Source organism: Procambarus clarkii, chromosome 18, assembly GCF_040958095.1.
Source record: "Procambarus clarkii isolate CNS0578487 chromosome 18, FALCON_Pclarkii_2.0, whole genome shotgun sequence".
Lineage (NCBI taxonomy): Eukaryota > Metazoa > Arthropoda > Malacostraca > Decapoda > Cambaridae > Procambarus > Procambarus clarkii.
The window spans coordinates 29,290,615-29,309,695 of NC_091167.1; the positions used below are offsets into that span (position 1 = coordinate 29,290,615).

The 19,081-nt window shown below is 47.6% G+C and overlaps 1 protein-coding gene across 4 annotated transcripts in view; it reads left to right on the top strand.

Moving 5' to 3' along the window:
- Positions 1-14,866, top strand: part of LOC138365860 (WD repeat-containing protein 86-like) — a 24,769-nt gene extending 9,903 nt beyond the window's left edge. For 3 of the 4 annotated variants that reach the window (XM_069326448.1, XM_069326447.1, XM_069326449.1), the window contains exons 2-10: positions 607-823; positions 1,785-1,906; positions 4,199-4,338; positions 7,910-8,071; positions 8,524-8,649; positions 10,091-10,271; positions 11,955-12,129; positions 13,790-13,873; positions 14,537-14,866. In XM_069326448.1, coding sequence (XP_069182549.1) covers positions 636-823; positions 1,785-1,906; positions 4,199-4,338; positions 7,910-8,071; positions 8,524-8,649; positions 10,091-10,271; positions 11,955-12,129; positions 13,790-13,873; positions 14,537-14,654 — 1,296 coding nt within the window. In that variant the 5' untranslated portion in view covers positions 607-635 and the 3' untranslated portion in view covers positions 14,655-14,866. The remainder of the gene's footprint in view (positions 1-606; positions 824-1,784; positions 1,907-4,198; positions 4,339-7,909; positions 8,072-8,523; positions 8,650-10,090; positions 10,272-11,954; positions 12,130-13,789; positions 13,874-14,536) is intronic. The other variant, XM_069326450.1, reaches the window with a different exon arrangement.
- Positions 14,867-19,081: the final 4,215 nt, after the last annotated feature.

The following is a 19,081-nucleotide window of genomic DNA, read 5'->3' on the forward strand; positions in this document are numbered from 1 at the left end:
GTAAACTGTCAATTGTATTTTCTGATTTTTGTCTGTAGGGATAACGTTCCTATCAATAATGTCTTTCAGGACACTTTCCTCCGTTTTATAAGCCGTCGAAAAGAATTTCCCGTAAAACAGTCTAATAGGAGGTACAAGTGTTGGGCTAGTTGACTGAAGACTAGGCACACATCATGAACACTATATAACGCCTGGACCTCTCGCGACAAGATCGTCGTGATGGTCAAATAGAAAGTAGGATTTGAAATTATTTTATATAATCCTGAAAAATAAAGATAAAACAAACCAATATTTCCTAGGCCTAGTATAGTTCATATGTACTATATTAGGCCTTAGATAGCGTGTATTAGGCCTTGGATGGTCATGTTAAGTTAGGTTTCATTAGCAACATATACAACGTTTCCGGTTTGTCCAAATTTAAGTAGTCTTAATTGTGTAGTAGTAGTCTTAATTGTGTAGTAGTAGTCTTAATTGTGTAGTAGTAGTCTTAATTGTGTAGTAGTAGTCTTAATTGTGTAGTAGTAGTCTTAATTGCGTAGTAGTAGTAGTCTTAATAAGGAAAGTTAGGTGAAAGTTGTTAGGTGACAGTGTTTCCGTCTTTTTCAGGATGAGGTGAGCACAGTACAGGCAGCGAGATGGGAAGCGGCAGTAGCAAGAGAAAGGAGAAGGGCCACCTGCTGGAGGCGCTACAGGAGCACAGAGACAGCATCACGTGTCTGGTGTTGTCGGAGGACGGCTCCCTCATGGTCACGGGGTCCTACGACACCACCGCCTGCATGTGGAGCACCCTAGGGGACTACACCGAGTGTCTCGGCGTCCTCACGTATGTTGCTGCTCGCACACTGTGTGGTCCTGGCCACTACTCACACAGTGTGGGGCTCCTGGCCACTACTCACACAGTGTGGGGCTCCTGGCCACTACTCACACAGTGTGGGGCTCCTGGCCACTAACATTAACTCTAGGGCCAAAATGTTAACCTTGCACCCTAACCGAGGGCTACAATATTAACCCTACATACTAATCCCACGCACACCTTTTAACCGTACACACTAACACCAGAGACCAAAATGTTAACCTTGCACATTAACTCCAGGGGTCACAATGTTACCCTCCGGTATACTCCCCCAGGGATCACAATGTTACCCTCCGGTATACTCCCCCAGGGATCACAATGTTACCCTCCGGTATACTCCCCCAGGGGTCACAATGTTACCCCTGTGGTATACTCCCCCAGGGGTCACAATGTTACCCCTGTGGTATACTCCCCCAGGGGTCACAATGTTACCACTGTGGTATACTCCCCCAGGGGCCACAATGTTACCCCCACTGTGGTATACTCCCCCAGGGGCCACAATGTTACCCTCCGGTATACTCCCCCAGGGGCCACAATGTTACCCCTGTGGTATACTCCCCCAGGGGTCACAATGTTACCCTCCGGTATACTCCCCCAGGGGCCACAATGTTACCCTCCGGTATACTCCCCCAGGGGCCACAATGTTACCCCCACTGTGGTATACTCCCCAGGGGTCACAATGTTACCCTCCGGTATACTCCCCCAGGGGCCACAATGTTACTCCTGTGGTATACTCCCCCAGGGGCCACAATGTTACCCCTGTGGTATACTCCCCCAGGGGCCACAATGTTACCCTCCGGTATACTCCCCCCAGGGGCGACAATGTTACCCCCACTGTGGTATACTCCCCCAGGGGCCACAATGTTACCCCCACTGTGCTATACTCCCCCAGGGGCCACAATGTTACCCCCACTGTGGTATACTCCCCCAGGGGCCACACGGGGAGGATCATGTGCGCCGCCACCAGCAGGACCTTCGTGTTCACCGGGTCAGAGGACGCCACCGTCCGCAAGTGGGACATGTGCTCCATGGAGTGTATCTTCACCTACGTTGGTGAGTCTCGTGTGCTGGTGAAGCACTTTACCTTGGTACTGGAGAAGACAGTAGGTACTGGGGAAGACAGTAGGTACTGGGGAAGACAGTAGGTACTGGTGAAGACAGTAGGTACTGGGGAAGACAGTAGGTACTGGGGAAGACAGTAGGTACTGGGGAAGACAGTAGGTACTGGGGAAGACAGTGGGTACTGGGGAAGACAGTAGGTACTGGTGAAGACAGTAGGTGCTGGTAAAGACAGTAGGTACTGGTGAAGACAGTGGGTACTGGGGAAGACAGTAGGTACTGGGGAAGACAGTAGGTACTGGGGAAGACAGTAGGTACTGGGGAAGACAGTAGGTACTGGGGAAGACAGTGGGTACTGGTGAAGACAGTAGGTACTGGGGAAGACAGTAGGTACTGGTGAAGACAGTAGGTACTGGGGAAGACAGTAGGTACTGGGGAAGACAGTAGGTACTGGGGAAGACAGTGGGTACTGGGGAAGACAGTAGGTACTGGTGAAGACAGTAGGTGCTGGTAAAGACAGTAGGTACTGGTGAAGACAGTGGGTACTGGGGAAGACAGTAGGTACTGGGGAAGACAGTAGGTACTGGGGAAGACAGTAGGTACTGGGGAAGACAGTAGGTACTGGGGAAGACAGTAGGTACTGGTGAAGACAGTAGGTACTGGTGAAGACAGTAGGTACTGGGGAAGACAGTGGGTACTGGTGAAGACAGTAGGTACTGGGGAAGACAGTAGGTACTGGTGAAGACAGTAGGTACTGGGGAAGACAGTAGGTACTGGGGAAGACAGTAGGTACTGGGGAAGACAGTGGGTACTGGGGAAGACAGTAGGTACTGGTGAAGACAGTAGGTGCTGGTAAAGACAGTAGGTACTGGTGAAGACAGTTGGTACTGGGGAAGACAGTAGGTACTGGGGAAGACAGTAGGTACTGGGGAAGACAGTAGGTACTGGGGAAGACAGTAGGTACTGGGGAAGCCAGTAGGTACTGGGGAAGACAGTAGGTACTGGGGAAGACAGTAGGTACTGGGGAAGACAGTAGGTACTGGTGAAGACAGTGGGTACTGGGGAAGACAGTAGGTACTGGGGAAGACAGTAGGTACTGGGGAAGACAGTAGGTACTGGGGAAGACAGTAGGTACTGGGGAAGACAGTAGGTACTGGGGAAGACAGTAGGTGCTGGTGAAGACAGTAGGTGCTGGTGAAGACAGTAGGTACTGGGGAAGACAGTAGGTACTGGGGAAGACAGTGGGTACTGGGGAAGACAGTGGGTACTGGGGAAGACAGTAGGTACTGGGGAAGACAGTAGGTACTGGTGAAGACAGTAGGTGCTGGTGAAGACAGTAGGTGCTGGTGAAGACAGTGGGTACTGGTGAAGACAGTGGGTACTGGGGAAGACAGTGGGTACTGGTGAAGACAGTGGGTACTGGGGAAGACAGTAGGTACTGGGGAAGACAGTAGGTACTGGGGAAGACAGTAGGTGCTGGTGAAGACAGTAGGTGCTGGTGAAGACAGTGGGTACTGGGGAAGACAGTGGGTACTGGTGAAGACAGTGGGTACTGGGGAAGACAGTAGGTACTGGGGAAGACAGTAGGTACTGGGGAAGACAGTAGGTACTGGTGAAGACAGTGGGTACTGGTGAAGACAGTGGGTACTGGGAAGACAGTAGGTACTGGTGAAGACAGTGGGTACTGGGGAAGACAGTGGGTACTGGGGAAGACAGTAGGTACTGGGGAAGACAGTAGGTACTGGGGAAGACAGTAGGTACTGGGGAAGACAGTGGGTACTGGTGAAGACAGTGGGTACTGGTGAAGACAGTAGGTACTGGGGAAGACAGTAGGTACTGGGGAAGACAGTAGGTACTGGGGAAGACAGTGGGTACTGGTGAAGACAGTAGGTACTGGGGAAGACAGTGGGTGCTGGGGAAGACAGTGGGTACTGGTGAAGACAGTAGGTACTGGGGAAGACAGTGGGTACTGGGGAAGACAGTGGGTGCTGTGGAAGACAGTGGGTACTGGTGAAGACAGTAGGTACTGGGGAAGACAGTAGGTACTGGGGAAGACAGTGGGTACTGGTGAAGACAGTAGGTGCTGAGGAAGACAGTGGGTACTGGTGAAGACAGTAGGTGCTGAGGAAGACAGTGGGTACTGGTGAAGACAGTAGGTGCTGAGGAAGACAGTGGGTACTGGGGAAGACAGTAGGTGCTGAGGAAGACAGTGGGTACTGGGGAAGACAGTGGGTACCGGTGAAGACAGTGGGTGCTGGTGAAGACAGTGTACACCTCCTCCCACAGGTCACATGCAGCAGGTGCACCGAATCATCTGTGCTGGTGACTTCCTCTTCAGCACCTCCTACGACAAGACGGCCAAGGTGTGGTTCCTGGCCGCCGACAGCAACTGTTCCCAAGAAGAGGCCTGCATCCGCACCTTTGAGGTGAGGCACGACACCCTCCGCCCCACCTCCCGGACCTACCACCAGCTTCCTGGTCTCGCTCATCACACCCTAGTGCCCCATTCCTTCTGTAGTTCCCCACTCCCACTTCCCTCACCACTCCCAGCACCCTCTTCCCTCACCACTCCCCAGCACCCTCTTCCCTCACCACTCCCTAGGACCCTCTTCCACCTCTCATCATCCTCTTCCCATGCTCGCTCCCGCACTCCCCCAGCAGCAGATGGATGTGTGGGTTGCTTGTTTGTGGTATGCGGTTCGAAGCTCCGATGGTCCAAGTGAATGAAGTCTATGCAATAATAGAATGTCAGTCTGTCTGTACATTTGCATGTGCATGTGGTCAAAGTCGTGAGCCACATTTAGACTCCCACCATACATCAGGACGATGTTAAGAACTGCTCGCCAGCTGCACAGTTAAATATTTTAAAAATAAAATTTTCAAATTTATATTTTTTGCTTACGGTAATATGTACCATTATTCACTGATATCGGGAAAATTAACAAAAGTTTACTGCTGTTGATAATTTGCCTGTACTATCAGATAACAAACTATTCTTCCACAGTTTCAAATGTTTTTCAAGCCACAGTTCTGCATCAGAGTAAGGGGTAACTATTAATTGTTTAGTATTTCTCGTCTCTGAGCTCCTCTCCCTGGCGACCACCAGTACATCAGACAATTACATCTATACTATATGAGCGAATATCTCTTGTCTGTCTGTCTAAGCCAATGCCAAAATGTCTGGACTTCACCTGCTGATTGTTACTGGAGAGTACAAACCTGGATATATATATGGGGCTGTCAAGACCCACAACCTGAAAACCCACTTCGATCATTTAACCTGTCCTCCTACAACGTCGCTTTTCGCTCGTATGCATTACTAAGGCCTAAAATTGTCGTACTAGAAAATGAAAGCGGCTCGCGAAAGTGACGTACTGTCCCGTTTTCTGTTTTGGGTCCTCTGGCTTGGTCTGGTAGGTTTGGAGAGGACACTTTAAATTTTCCGTTTTATTGACGTTATGAAACCTTAGGAGAGCGGGCTGCATCATCAGCCACATACCTATACGCCCAAGTACAGACTGGCTAAGTGACTCAACTCGTTATCAACTCCAAACATTCCACAAGCCTTAAGGCTCCAAAGGAGTTTGTTGACTTACTGCAAGGAGTCGCAGGCATCAGGAGTAAGAGCGGCTCTTAATGTAGAGTCGTTGTTTACCAATGTGCTCGTGGATGAGATAATTACAATGATGATAGACATATTTTATGGGTATCCAATCAAACCAATCATCTCATCTCAAGATATCCAGCTTGTACGCCCCTTGACATCCCAGAAGGCACACTCGGGAAGCTACTAGAAGCATGTACCTAGAGGCACCCTCCCTGAGCCCTGATGGGTGCATGTATAAACAAGTAATAGGCGTTGCTATCGGGGGCCCCCCTCGGAGGGGGTGGGGGTCCCCCCCTTGGTGTCGTATTTGCTAATTTTTACATTGGTATCGTCGAACATAACTTGTGTATACTGTAGATATGTAGACGATATATTCCTTCAGCACTACCTGATATTGAGCACTTGCTGCTGCTTAAGGATGCATTCGAACAAAGTTCAGTGCTAAAGATCACTTACGAGATTGAGAGTGGAGGAAGACTACCTTTCCTAGATGTAATGGTCTCGGAAAGGAATGCGGGCGTTAACACTGCAGTCTGCACTAAGGGAACTAACTTGGGAATGTACCGTAATGCTGAGAGTGAGAGCCCTGATAGATACAAGCAGAGTGTAGTCAAAGTTTGTCACCGGCGCCATCTCATACAGCTCCAGATGGAAGCAGGTTGACGAGGAACTCAGTAGAGTAAGGCAGGTCCTGATCAATAATGGATACTCTAATGGATGCCTCGATATACTTATCAACATGAAGGGGAGCTGCCATGTGACTTCAGATACAACAGACAACAGCACATCATCGGCCACCGCTATTAAAACACTCTACAGGAACTTCACGGCCCACAAGACAAAAGAGAGGGTCCTGGAAAACATTGATAGACATGTGACCCCTACTGACACCAACCTGAAGATTAAACTAATAATATACTATAAGAGCTAGAAGACTGCCAACTTTATCATGAAGAACTCTCCTGACACGAAACAAACCCCATGAAAGAAAAAAATGTTGCCTATGCCTTCACATGCCCACTTGGGGACTGTCATTCCCAACGAATTTAATATGATAACAGCTTCCCTTTCAAGGCGCCTAACAATACACATGCAGCAAGGACCTATAAGAGAACATATAATATCTATAATTAACCAGACCATCACCAGAGATATACTCACAAACAACACCAATATAATCGACAGATACAGCGACATCAAAAGACTGGACATCGGCGAGGTATTACACATCAAGCAAACCAAGCCACGCTTCAGTAGCCAACTACACCACATTACATTCTGCCAACGTCCAGAACACGACGGAACACACAGCATACTGCACTAGCCATCATGTAAACACCAGAGTGACAAGATTCAATGGACCTGTAAGTGAAGTGCTTCTTCATCTCATCCCTGTCACCTCACTACCTTTACCTCATCACATTTACCTCATCATCTTCATCTCATCACATTCACCTCGTCGCCGTCACTTCATCCTGTGGTACATTTAATGCATCATGACAATTTGAAATCATTTCAACTCTGCCTTTGACAAGGTTAACAAGAATTAACGGAACGCCTCTTAGCGTTAAGCTAAATAAAATGATTTTGAAGAGTTAATTTTTCAACTTTCTTCTCAAGTGAAGAAAAATGTAAGGAAAATAGAGAAGACTCGCGCTAGAATCATTGATCTCGCCCTTTCTGTCACGTTCAATATATATGCCTACAGCAAAGACTGCTACCAAAATATACTAATATAAATATATTTAACAGTGAAATGACAATGACGTGATATATCAATATAAATCATTTTGAAGCAATGGAGTGACTCGGACTCGCGACCTGGTGATTACCCGACGCCTGCCTTAACCGCTCTGCCACGGTGGTACGGAAGTTGACTAAACAAGAACTCTACAGAGTTGGCTGGGAGGTTCTGGACCCCGAACCAGAGCCTCATGCATGCATTAAAATTATTTTTATTGACATATTTACATAGCCTTCCCGGTTTGGTGCCTTCTTTTGATAATTACTTACTTACTTACTTACTTACTTACTTTATTGACATATTTGTGATTCATTGCGATTTGACAATTGCAAAAATTGCAAATGCAGAATTGTGATTCATTGCAATCTGACTGGGGCATAAGATGCCCCAGTCATAAGACCCTTCTGAAGATGTATTATTAAATACGAAAGTACTTACGGAAATTCCTGTTTCACTTCTCCCTCCGTGGTCTGACACTGTCATATATATGACAGTGTCAGTATACATATATATATATATATATATATATATATATATATATATATATATATATATATATATATATATATATATATATATATATATATATATATATATATATATGAAAAAATATGTGGGCAGGTGTTGAGAGACGGGTCTCCCACAGGGCCACAGCAAGGCCGTCTACCCCATCCTCTTCATCCCCGGGCAGGACACCGGCGGCCTCAACGAGGAAGGCCTCAATATCAACCCCGCTGACCTCGTCATCACCGGCAGCACTGACGCCACTGCTCGTTCCTGGTCCCTTGACCTCGGCGTCTGTATTAAGGTCAGGAGAACTCTGTCAAGGCCAGGAGGGCTCTGTGAGAGGTCAGGAAGGCTCTGTGTGGGGTCTGGGATCAGGAGGGCTCTGTGTGGGGTCTGAGATCAGGAGGGCTCTGTGAGGGTCATGTGTGCAGTGTGAGAGTTAGGAACAATTATGAGTGAGTTTGGAGGGCACTGTGAGAGCGGTGATGAGTCCAATGTCAGGGGTCTGGAGGGTAGAGTGAATCAGAAGAATAATATGAACGTCATGTGGTCAGTGTGGGTGGTTAGGAGGGCTGCAGTACGATGGTCAGGAGGGCAATATGAGGGGTCAGATAGACGTGTTTTTGTCAGCTGAAGTAAGATAGCAAGGGAATCAAAGGATCAGTAGCAAGTGATATGAATTACAGGTTCATACAGGCTAACGTACACTGGCCCTGCAGGTCCAGCTCACACTCACAACCTTCTCTCCCTCAGACCTTCAGTAAACACACTGGGCCCATATCGTGCATGGACACGGGCTCTCAAGGCAAGCTGCTCTACACCGGCAGTAACGACAGTACCATCAGGGTGTGGGACATCTCCAGCGGCAGGTGTCTCAAGGTAGGACTCTACAATGTGTGGGACATTAAGGTAGGACTGTACCATCAGTGTGGGACATTAAGGTAGGACTGTACCATCAGTGTGGGACATTAAGGTAGGACTGTACCATCAGTGTGGAACATTAAGGTAGGACTGTACCATCAGTGTGGAACATTAAGGTAGGACTGTACCATCAGTGTGGGACATTAAGGTAGGACTGTACCATCAGTGTGGGATATTAAGGTAGGACTGTACCATCAGTGTGGGACATTAAGGTAGGACTGTACCATCAGTGTGGAACATTAAGGTAGGACTGTACTATCAGTGTGGGACATTAAGGTAGGACTGTACCATCAGTGTGGAACATTAAGGTAGGACTGTACCATCAGTGTGGAACATTAAGGTAGGACTGTACCATCAGTGTGGAACATTAAGGTAGGACTGTACCATCAGTGTGGAACATTAAGGTAGGACTGTACTATCAGTCTGGGACATTAAGGTAGGACTGTACCATCAGTGTGGAACATTAAGGTAGGACTGTACTATCAGTGTGGGACATTTAGGTAGGACTGTACCATCAGTGTGGAACATTAAGGTAGGACTGTACCATCAGTGTGGAACATTAAGGTAGGACTGTACTATCAGTGTGGGACATTAAGGTAGGACTGTACCATCAGTGTGGAACATTAAGGTAGGACTGTGCAAGTAGAAGAAATGACGACGGAACGGCGCCGTTTTAGATTTTAGCAAATTCGTCGTTTCAGGTCATCAAAATTATGGTGAAGGGATACTTAAAGGTTTAAGGCGCCGTTCTGTCGTCACCATTCAAAGGGTCCCTCTCAGGTCAGGTCAGAGTATTAGTTCTGCTCTCATAAAAATTTGCGTTAATCTAAATAAGGACAGAGTTGTAATTTTTGTGTCGTCTCATTTCAGGGTCTGTCTTGTGTCTGGCACTGTCGGACGTTAATTCTTGGGTCCGCCTCTAGATGTTATGCGTTATAATTTCGTTATTAATTGTTCAAATAAAATAAAATTTTAAGCAATCTTATTTTGAACGAAGTATGAGGAAAGAAGCTAGTTCATGATCTCCGCTTCTAGCTTTAGGACCCAGTTCATCTTAGTATTTTCTAAGTAGTAACCTAGACAAACATACCCTGTGGATGAGTTAGGGTCAGTGGTAACTTAGACAAGTATAGCCTGAGGATAAGTTAGGGTCAGTTTCGACTTAAACTGTGTGCGAATCGCATAACTCTAATTGCTTTACTCACCGCAAATTCAAATCATTGCCATTAGAACTTAAACACTTTACATAACCTACCCTAGGCCTAACTTTTGACAAAATTATATTATACATTAATTCTAACTTATATTCAAGAAAAAATATCTTTTCAGATCACACGATAAAAATATGTGTGTGGGGTGGGATTTTAATAACTTTGTAACAGAGGTGGCGGCGTTGCAGGTGCTGACGGAGCACAAGGACTCCGTGACGTGCCTGAAGGTGGTGAACCGTCTGCTGTACAGCGGGAGTCAGGACTCCAAGGTGAAGTGCTGGGTGCGGGAGGTGGGCGACTGCACCCGTACCTACAAGACCAACAGGAACCAGGGCAGCGTCACCTGCATCAAACTCCACAGAGGCATCCGTATGTCTTCCCACCCTTGTCGCCTCTACATTCATTATACATGCATTTATTTGATTGAATTCAAATCGATACATTAGCATGTATAATTGAGTAAACTGGAATGACGTCAATATGCAATTGAACGCTTAAATTCCTAATGACCTTGCCGAGATGTATAATTTAACTTAAACCTGGATCCGATGAATTGCAATGAAATTATTTAAAAGTGATGCCAAGATACTAGTAATTCCGTTGGTTGCAGGAGGTGTTCTATCACTGATTCTGTTCGCTGTCTCTTCCTCTGTAACCATCTCCTCCTCTCTTTCAATGTCTACCCAATCCCCATCTCTATGTATCTCCCCCTGTATACATGATATACATGTGACTGTAACCTTACACAGCACCATGGCTGGGGAGCAGAGGCAGGTCAGAGAAACACACAGCATGTTGGGGAGACTGAAGGATGATAACACAGCTTGTTGGGGAGACTGAAGGAGGATAACACAGCATGTTGGGGAGACTGAAGGAGGATAACACAGCATGTTGGGGAGACTGAAGGATGATAACACAGCTTGTTGGGGAGACTGAAGGAGGATAACACAGCATGTTGGGGAGACTGAAGGAGGATAACACAGAATGTTGGGGAGACTGAAGGATGATAACACAGCATGTTGATGACTGGCTATTTTAGTCTATTCAGAGACCTGCTGAACAATATTTTATTTACAATCGAAGGTGGCGGGGGCCACATGGAGGATGACATGGAAGCGTGCAAAGAATTTCCAGGAAATCTTTAAGCTGGAATCTGGTCTGCTTCTGAAGCTATGACCCCTCGTAGAATGGACATTCCCACTTGAATAATTCACTGAAATCCTAGTGAGACGAAAAAAAGTAAGGAAGCAACTACAGGAATTGAATGCGATAAAAGCTATTGGACCAAGTATGATTGTATATTTATATACCACGACCTTGTATATTAAAAGAGGCACCGGAAGCACTGCATAGTTCCTTTGTTATATATTATATAATCCCACTCAAAGAAAAGGAGAGGTTCTAGACACTTGTAAAATAGCTAATATGGAAGAAAGGCTGGCGACTAAAAACCACTAAACAAGGATCTCGGAGAGAAACAAGGAATAAGGGAAAGAGACTTCTGGAACATGCTGGCACAACAAAATAGACAAGCTAAATTTCGTCTTCAAACAGGAGAGAGGGAAGAGCATATCGTTTATTCCTCGACTGAAGAAAGTATTTGATACAGTCCAACAAAAGGGACTCCTCAGACTGGAGGAGTGTCGTATATTGGGTGAGAGGGAGAGTACCTGTCAGGAAGGCAGCAAAGGGTTACAGTGATAGCAGAGATGAGTAAAAAGAGATTACGAGCGACACAAGGGGCCTATAATAGTAATTAAATTTTAGACGATGCAAAACTGAGAAGAGTCAGGACAGAGAGACTGTGGCGCCCTGTATACTGGACACACTATCCTGTATACAGAAGTATGCGTGTGTGTGTACTCACTTAGTTGTGTTTGCGGGCGTTGAGCTCTGACTCTGTGTCTGGGGTGGGCTGTGGGGGAGGGGGATTCGAGGGGGGTAACATCGCCAGTACCCCCGTGTAGGGTTACGGAGAACAAGAAGCAGTGGGCTGGGTGGTGGTAATCAGTCAGCCAGACCAGTGCTGACCCAGAACGGTGTCGTCCGCAGTGTTCGCTGGCTACACCGACAACGCTGCTAGGGCCTTTGACGCCAAGAGTGGCACCCTGAAGCGGATCTTTCAGGGTCACATCGATACTGTCAACTGCCTGGCCGTCTTGGGCACCAAACTCTACACGGCTGGCTCCGACGGCGCCATAATGGTCTGGGACGCCTCCAAGATCAGGTAAGATACAGCAGCAGCAATCCACCATCCTATCCAGAGCTGAGGTCTCCTCTGGACCTGTACACGCAGTGGGATAGGCACTGGCACCTCTCGTTAAGGCTATGGTGTCCTCTGGTTAAACTCTCGCATTTTCTATACACACAACTGTTAGTTTCTGCTCGAGTTCTCTGTGTAAACATTGAATATGGTGAGGATGCCTGGGGTGTGTTAGTGGCGGGGGTCACGTCAACAGGTATACCTGGGGTGTGTTAGTGGCGGGGGTCACGTCAACAGGTATACCTGGGGTGTGGTGTTAATGGATCTTTTTAATAGAACTTAATGGATCTTATTTGGATCTTATTTTTTTTTAATTTCCACAAATAGAGCAGTTGTCATGTGCGCCGTTGTTGTTGCTTTTAGTTATTACACGTGTTGGCCTTGCCTAGCGTTGCATGTGTTGGTAGCAGGTGTTGCACATACCCACGCACAGTGGGCCTCCAGTTGCATGTGCCCTGATATATATTGCTACAATAATAAGAACGTGAGTTGCGTAGTTTTTATGTTTTTTAAAAGCTGAAGTTTTCATAATCTTGTCAATCAAAGAGGCTTTTAATTTTTTCTTTCGGTAATGGTGGTTTATTTCGGCACTCGCGTCTACTAAATATTATTTGCTTTTTAATTGTGTTATTTTATTCTCTGTAGAATTCAACATTACAATTATGGTCATGTGGGAAGTTGTAGATAAAATAGTGAGTATGCAAGAGTTGGGTTAGTACCTAACACCTAGGAAGGAGCTCCTAATCTGTTAGAAAGCAGCTAACATTTAGGAGGCAGCTGCTCACCTGAGTTAGAAAGCACCTAGGAGGCAGCTGCTCACCTGAGTTAGAAAGCACCTAGGAGGCAGCTGCTCACCTGAGTTAGGAAGCACCTAGGAGGCAGCTGCTCACCTGAGTTAGGAAGCACCTAGGAGGCAGCTGCTCACCTGAGTTAGGAAGCACCTAGGAGGCAGCTGCTCACCTGAGTTAGGAAGCACCTAGGAGGCAGCTGCTCACCTGAGTTAGGAAGCACCTAGGAGGCAGCTGCTCACCTGAGTTAGGAAGCACCTAGGAGGCAGCTGCTCACCTGAGTTAGGAAGCACCTAGGAGGCAGCTGCTCACCTGAGTTAGGAAGCACCTAGGAGGCAGCTGCTCACCTGAGTTAGGAAGCACCTAGGAGGAAGCTGCTCACTTGACCTGCGGGGAAGATGGAGCCAACGTCGTCCTGCGCCTAAACCTCTCATTTTTGCCTCCTCAGCTGACGTGGTAGTGAAGGGCCCGGGACTGGCTGCCGTGTACGGTGCCATCCAGTGTTGCAGTGTGTGTGTTCTATGTCTAGCCACAAGGCCACTGCTGCCTCATTTCTGTAGTATATTATGGGGGGGTCCTTCTCCTTAATCACTCCACACATTATTTATATCGTACTTTTAGGTTCGTTTGACGTTGATCCAAAGTGACATTAAAGCCTCTTTAATGCAATTGTTGTGTGTGTGTTAAGATGTGACCCAGATCTGATCTATGCCTGGCAGTTGGCACTCTTCATTAAATGTAAACTTCATCATACTCAATTTAATGTCAAAATGAACAAATCTGCAAAACCCAGTATTGATGTTGAGCAGAGCCTGGAGCCTCCCTCTGTCTTACAGTACAGACGAGGAGATGTTCCACTTGTCTGCCGCCACAACCACAGTCAAACGATCATCGGTGAGCCCCATGCTAGGGGAGATGCGGTAAGTCGCCTCTCACCATGTGCTGGTAAGTCAGCTCGGACCCCACTCACCAAGCATTTACGAGGCCATTTGCGAGATATGAAAAGTCGTATCTCGATTGCGGTGCCTCAGTCGGACTTTCCTGGAGAGTTTACAAGCTCAGAAGAGCTAAGTCGTGTTCTACCCAAGACTGGCATGGAGGACTTGGTAGTGGCTCACGGCTGATAAACACTTGGGCAAGCAGCGAGGAAGCGGCCGTGGTGGAGATACGAGCAACAAGTCTCGCAAGTGGACGGGTAGGTGGTCTGTGAGTTCGGGCCGGAAGCAGTAGAGACGTTGCAGCGCCGTGTGTGTACTGAGCCCACATCACCACACCAGTTAACGTCTACATACTTCCCTGTTGACCATCACTCAGCAGGTCAACCGCATGTGTTGCATTAAGCTGTGTTCTGACATGTAGCCTCACTTGTAGTCTAGTTCGCTTATGCAGATGGATGAAGAACTCCAATTTGTTGACAATGATCTCAGTTACGTATAAATTATGTATAGCAATCTGGGTCACACGAGTAAAAAGTAAAAAAGAAAATACCTTCATGTTTCTATGGCGTTTACATTTTGGAATAAAAACTCAACAATATTTCACATTTGGCGAGCAAATAATCTTTTTATCTTTTTTCATTGCAGCGATGAATCGTCGACCACCGACGACTCCGAGGACGAGTTCCACAAAGTTGACTTGAACTTTGACCTTGAGCAATACTTGGCCGACGACGTCGATCCGACCAGCCGACCTGATGAGTGATCATAGCAAACTGGTAGAATAGTCGACGGCCAAGTGTACCCGACCTGAAGAGCTCGAACGAGGAACTAATACAATGTAAACCATTACAACGGACACGATGAACACATGACAGTCCCAAGGCACGGAACCCATGGCCGAGCACAGAGCCATCTACACTATACAGACAAGTAACCATTACATCATGAAATAAACAGTTTAAATGAAGGTTTATGTGTCTTAGTTTTAATAACTTTATTTGGGAGAAAACAAAACACTGGAATTCGTGTAAGCCAAGCTGTGTTAGCGCTAACTTCCAATACCACAGAAATTTCAATTGACAAATATTTATTAAGCTTTGCGTGTTAACATAGAGTGACTCCATGTCTCACGTTTACTAGAGGAGACCCGGGCCAGCCTTTCTATAAGGTCTGAGAAGTGTCAAGACTAGTAAATTCCTGCGTGTATCTGCTGGTGTTGAGTGACCAAGGTGGTGTGTCTGCTGGTGCTGAGTGGCCAAGGTGGTGTGTCTGCTGGTGCTGAGTGACCAAGGTGTGTCTGCTGGTGTTGAGTGACCAAGGTGGTGTGTCTGCTGGTGTTGAGTGACCAAGGTGGTGTGTCTGCTGGTGCTGAGTGACCAAGGTGGTGTGTCTGCTGGTGCTGAGTGACTAAGGTGTGTCTGCTGGTGTTGAGTGACCAAGGTGGTGTGTCTGCTGGTGCTGAGTGACCAAGGTGGTGTGTCTGCTGGTGCTGAGTGACTAAGGTGTGTCTACTGGTGCTGAGTGACCAAGGTGTGTCTGCTGGTGCTGAGTGACCAAGGTGTGTCTGCTGGTGCTGAGTGATCAAGGTGTGTCTGCTGGTGCTGAGTGACCAAGGTGTGTCTCCTGGTGCTGAGTGACCAAGGTGTGTCTGCTGGTGCTGAGTGACCAAGCTGTGTCTGCTGGCGTTGAGTGACCAAGGTGTGTCTGCTGGTGTTGAGTGACCAAGGTGTGTCTGCTGGCGTTGAGTGACCAAGGTGTGTCTGCTGGCGTTGAGTGACCAAGGTGTGTCTGCTGGCGTTGGGTGACCAAGGTGTGTCTGCTGGTGCTGAGTGACCAAGGTGGTGTATCTGCTGGTGCTGAGTGACCAAGGTGTGTCTGCTGGTGCTGAGTGACCAAGGTGTGTCTGCTGGTGTTCCGTGACCAAGGTGTGTCTGCAGGTGTTCCGTGACCAAGGTGTGTCTGCTGGTGTTCCGTGACCAAGGTGGTGTGTCTGCTGGCGTTGAGTGACCAAGGTGTGTCTGCTGGTGCTGAGTGACCAAGGTGTGTCTGCTGGTGCTGAGTGACCAAGGTGTGTCTGCTGGTGCTGAGTGACCAAGGTGTGTCTGCTGGTGCTGAGTGACCAAGGTGGTGTGTCTGCTGGTGCTGAGTGACCAAGGTGTGTCTGCTGGTGCTGAGTGACCAAGGTGTGTCTGCTGGTGCAGAGTGACCAAGGTGTGTCTGCTGGTGCTGAGTGACCAAGGTGTGTCTGCTGGTGCTGAGTGACCAAGGTGTGTCTGCTGGTGCTGAGTGACCAAGGTGGTGTGTCTGCTGGTGCTGAGTGACCAAGGTGGTGTGTCTGCTGGCGCTGAGTGACCAAGAGGTGACACTTGGATGACAATGTTACTTATTGAGTCCGCTGTTATGACCACCAGTTTGGGTAACGATCAGCTGATGTGCGGCCAGTTAGTGTGACCAGCAGCTGAAATAACGATCAGCTGGTGTAACAGACAGATGGCGTGGCGACCAGCTGGTGTAACAGACAGATGGCGTGGCGACCAGCTGGTGTAACAGACAGATGGCGTGGCGACCAGCTGGTGTAACAGACAGATGGCGTGGCGACCAGCTGGTGTAACAGACAGATGGCGTGACGACCAATAGCTTTACTTCCCTCTCCCTGTATGATGCTCTCCACACCGACTGCTGTCGTCAGAGGTCGTTGTAGTTCTCTGTGAGGTAAACTACCCGAGTAACAGAGTCTCGTGAGTCTCTACTTGTGTTAGAACAATTTGAAGAACATTTTGCTGAACTTGTTGAAGAGGATTCTTGTTCTCCATGATGAAGAACAGGGAGGACTATGATACAGAAGGTATGGAATGGTAGGTCTGGTCTAAACATGGCGCTGTTAAAGGTGTTGATCCTTACTGGTTCCCCGTCACAGTGGGGTTGGGTGTGACCCCAGGCGATGACTGCTCATCATCTTCTCAATTATCTTCTGCCGCTCCGTCCACTGTCCATCCTCTCCTCTTGAATAATTCATCGCATTTTGACGTCAAAATCCCCAAACGAACAAAGTAAGATTTACCATAAATCACAGCGGCTCACAAACATTCACGTTTTCTATGTGTGGGTCACTAGAGTACGTTATGTTGATTTCGGGTAATTAGGACATCATTTCCTGTCCATTGAGGCAATTTGAGAGGACGGGCTGTACTGTAACTGGCCAAGAGAGTTTTGAAAGCTGGGTAGTATGTGGCTCTTTCCAGAACTGGGTGGTGATGAGCAGTCACTAGCAGTGTTGTGTCAACAAGTAGTCTTGGATGACTCTTGTCCCTAGTGGTTGTGTGTAGGCTTAGTGCTGATTATACTCTGCTGGAGAGTTAATAACTTCCTGGTAGAAGAGTGTCTTGTGTTCCTGTGATTCATTTCATTAAAAATATTAATTGCCTTAAAGAAAAATTCATGATGTTCGGATGTTATATGTCTGTGTTTATTAAATAAATTCACTTTCTTTGTGAATTGAAAGTATTATTTATCCTTTAATTTTAGTAGTTAAATATATTCTGTGATAACTATATCTAGGAGTTTGTACCAATAATAACAAACTAACCTACTTAACTTACCTAACTTACCTAACCTATCATACCTTAGCCTATCCCACATAACCTACCTAACCTATCATACCTTAGCCTATCTCACATAACCTACCTATCTTACCAAATCTATCCTACCCTATCCCACATAGCCTACCTCACACCCATCTATCTTAACCTAAGTTTCATAACTTACCTAACTTAACATAATCTACCAAATCTAACCTAACAAATACAATCAACTATGAATACATGTCCACAACATAAGACTTATTCCACAACACTGTCAATACACTCCATCTACACCTGCCACCAGTGTACCTGATACACCTGCCACCAGTGTACCTGCTACACCTGCCACCAGTGTACCTGCTACACCCGCCACCAGTGTACCTGCTACACCTGCCACCAGTGTACCTGCTACACCTGCCACCAGTGTACCTGCTACACCCGCCACCAGTGTACCTGCTACACCTGCCACCAGTGTACCTGCTACACCTGCCACCAGTGTACCTGCTACACCTTCCACCAGTGTACCTGCTACACCCGCCACCAGTGTACCTGCTACACCTGCCACCAGTGTACCTGCTACACCCGCCACCAGTGTACCTGCTACACCTGCCACCAGTGTACCTGCTACACCTGCCACCAGTGTACCTGCTACACCTGCCACCAGTGTACCTGCTACACCTGCCACCAGTGTACCTGCTACACCTGCCAACAGTGTACCTGCTACACATGTGTTTATCAGTATATCCTTACACTCTCTACTCGTACTCTCATCTGGCCCGGTAAGTGCCATTATTTTCAACATCTGGGAATATTAACATTAAGAAACCTTTCCCTAACCCTCTTAGTTCTTCGTCTTGCTATTTATTACATGTAGTACATATGGTGTCAGGTACTGTGTCGGCCAGAACAGTGGTGTCAGGTACTGTGTCGGCCAGAACAGTGGTGTCAGGTACTGTGTCGGCCAGAACAGTGGTGTCAGGTACTGTGTCGGCCAGAACAGTGGTGTCAGGTACTGTGTCAGCCAGAACAGTGGTGTCAGGTACTGTGTCAGCCAGAACAGTGGTGTCAGGTACTGTGTCAGCCAGAACAGTGGTGTCAGGTACTGTGTCAGCCAGAACAGTGGTGTCAGGTACTGTGTCGGCCAGAACAGTGGTGTCAGGTACTGTTTCAGCCAGAACAGTGGTGTCAGGTACTGTGTCAGCCAGAACAGTGGTGTCAGGTACTGTGTCGGCCAGAACAGTGGTGTCAGGTACTGTGTCGGCCAGAACAGTGGTGTCAGGTACTGTGTCGGCCAGAACAGTGGTGTCAGGTACTGTGTCAGCCAGAACAGTGGTGTCAGGTACTGTGTCAGCCAGAACAGTGGTGTCAGGTACTGTGTCGGCCAGAACAGTGGTGTCAGGTACTGTGTCGGCCAGAACAGTGGTGTCAGGTACTGTGTCAGCCAGAACAGTGGTGTCAGGTACTGTGTCAGCCAGAACAGTGGTGTCAGGTACTGTGTCGGCCAGAACAGTGGTGTCAGGTACTGTGTCGGCCAGAACAGTGGTGTCAGGTACTGTGTCAGCCAGAACAGTGGTGTCAGGTACTGTGTCAGCCAGAACAGTGGTGTCAG